The 1947-nt window shown below is 49.6% G+C and overlaps 1 protein-coding gene across 1 annotated transcript; it reads left to right on the top strand.

The window, feature by feature from the left end:
- Positions 1 to 577: 577 nt before the first annotated feature.
- EAH_00067820 (hypothetical protein) lies at positions 578 to 1919 on the top strand (the record flags this gene model as incomplete). Its single annotated transcript, XM_013392410.1, has 3 exons — positions 578 to 762; positions 964 to 1198; positions 1632 to 1919. Coding segments are annotated over 3 exons (708 nt in total), but the record flags the coding sequence as incomplete, so codon positions are not given.
- Between the last annotated feature and the right edge of the window lie 28 nt (positions 1920 to 1947).

Raw genomic sequence — 1947 nt, 5'->3', positions numbered from 1 at the left:
CGTATCCACATCTCCTAATGACACACTGGCGGGCGCTTCTGGCAGTGCAACAGGTTCTCACGGCGATTCAGGCGCGCCGAAGACTGTATCCGGCCAGCGGACGGAGGTTGCAGCACTTCTTGGAGGTGTACAGACGCTACAAGAAGCAACAGAGCTACAGAAAAGGATCGTTTCTTGCAATGCTATTTTTGAATCCTTCGGAAACGCTGCCACAAGAAGGAATCACAACAGCAGCCGAATCGGTCGACTCACGCTTCTCCACTTTGACGGCGGAGGCCTTCTTAGGGGTGGGAGTTTGAGAACATATTTGCTGGAAGCCTCCCGCATCACCGCACACAAAAGAGGCGACAGGAACTTCCATGTCTTCCATCAGCTTTTGAGAGGTATGAAACATCTTGCATTAGAGGTGATATGTGGTTCCCATAGAACGGGAAACTCCCAGTCTATTTCCAGCATCAAGTAACTATGACTGGTTTCCATTTATGTGAACGATAAGGAACCTGTGGATAGAGCCGTATTAACATATGTGAAGCGCATATTGCGTAAGCCTCCCTCTTCCTCTTGCGACTTATTCCAGGGACTACTGAAGGGCTACGCAGGTCGTTGAAGTTGACCAGTGGCGAGGGGGCCTACAGCATGTTAAGGCCTGCAGACTCTCATAACTTCTTGCAGAAGCTCTTCTACAAAGAACAGAACACTGCTCACCTCAGCGGAGTAGATGACGCTGAAGGCAATGCTTGGGTTCCGCCCGAAGTAGACCAGGTCCGCAAGGCGTCTGTGCATAACGCTTGCATCCCCTAGATTCAACTAGGCGCCGTATATGGTGCATATAAATACGATTATGGTGGATGGTTCAGCCAGTTTATTCCACCGCTTCACATCTCTGGAGCCAGCTGCTTCTAGATGCCGCACAATGCTTACAGGAGCTTGCACTTCCTTTTGCATATGCGCTTTTCTGTACAGGAAAATTTTGAGTTAATGATGAAGGGCTTCCAGCTTGCAGAATTCTCAACTTCTGAAATCACTGAGTTGCTGCAGCTGCTAGCCGGGCTCCTCAATCTGTCCAATGTTTCTCTTATAAGAGGCGACGGGGATGTTTTGCAAGTGCAGGACGCAGACGCTCATGAGGCACTCAAGAATGCAGCTTTCTTGCTTGGCATAGAGGAAGAGGAACTCGAACGTTTGCTACAGTGTCGTCGTATGCTTTTGAAAGGAGACATTCTGTTCACACACAGGAATGAACAGCAAAGCATCACTGCCCGTTGTTCTCTAATCAAGTTCATATATAGCCGCCTTTTTGATCATATAGTGCATCGACTAAACGAAAGTGTTGCACGACATTTAGCAAACCATGGACAGCAGCATTTGGAAACTATCAAGGGGAGCAAGACAATTGGCAGTAAGCATGAATCGTTAGATGCGGCGCTCCAGCACTTGCCGACCACACTACCTTGCACACTGCTTGCAATCCCTTCCCTACATGTTAGTGATGAACCTTCATATTTGCCATTATTCAGTGTCATTGTGACCAGCTGCTCATTATTGTGCTCATGATCGTGAGTCGGAAGGGTATCCAGGAAAAGGAAACGCCCGCATCGTAGCTGTCCTCGTATGTGCGTCATGCCCTTCAGTCCTTGATATCTACGGGTTTGAGTCATTTGGGCTGGAGAACGGGCTCGAGCAGCTCTGCATCAACTATGCGAATGAACGGCAGCAACAGCTGTTCGTTCAGCAAGTGATAGAGGAAGAGGTGGCTCTGTACACTAGAGAAGGAGTGACAAGCCCGGCGGTGACAGCACGAAACAAGTTGGCGCACCGCCGCCAAAATGTAGAACACGAAACGGAACAACAACCATCAGGCGAAAGAATGAAACCACAGGGATCTTTCAGGGCAGACCTTGAGCTCAGCCTCCTCTCCAGTCTGCCAGACACCCCCGCACTGCTGCG

The sequence above is a fragment of the Eimeria acervulina genome, genomic scaffold (assembly GCF_000499425.1).
Source record: "Eimeria acervulina Houghton genomic scaffold, Eah_scaff2925, whole genome shotgun sequence".
Taxonomy (NCBI): domain Eukaryota; phylum Apicomplexa; class Conoidasida; order Eucoccidiorida; family Eimeriidae; genus Eimeria; species Eimeria acervulina.
Note: the sequence above shows the minus strand (reverse complement) of the source record. Positions and strands in the feature narration are given on the sequence as shown.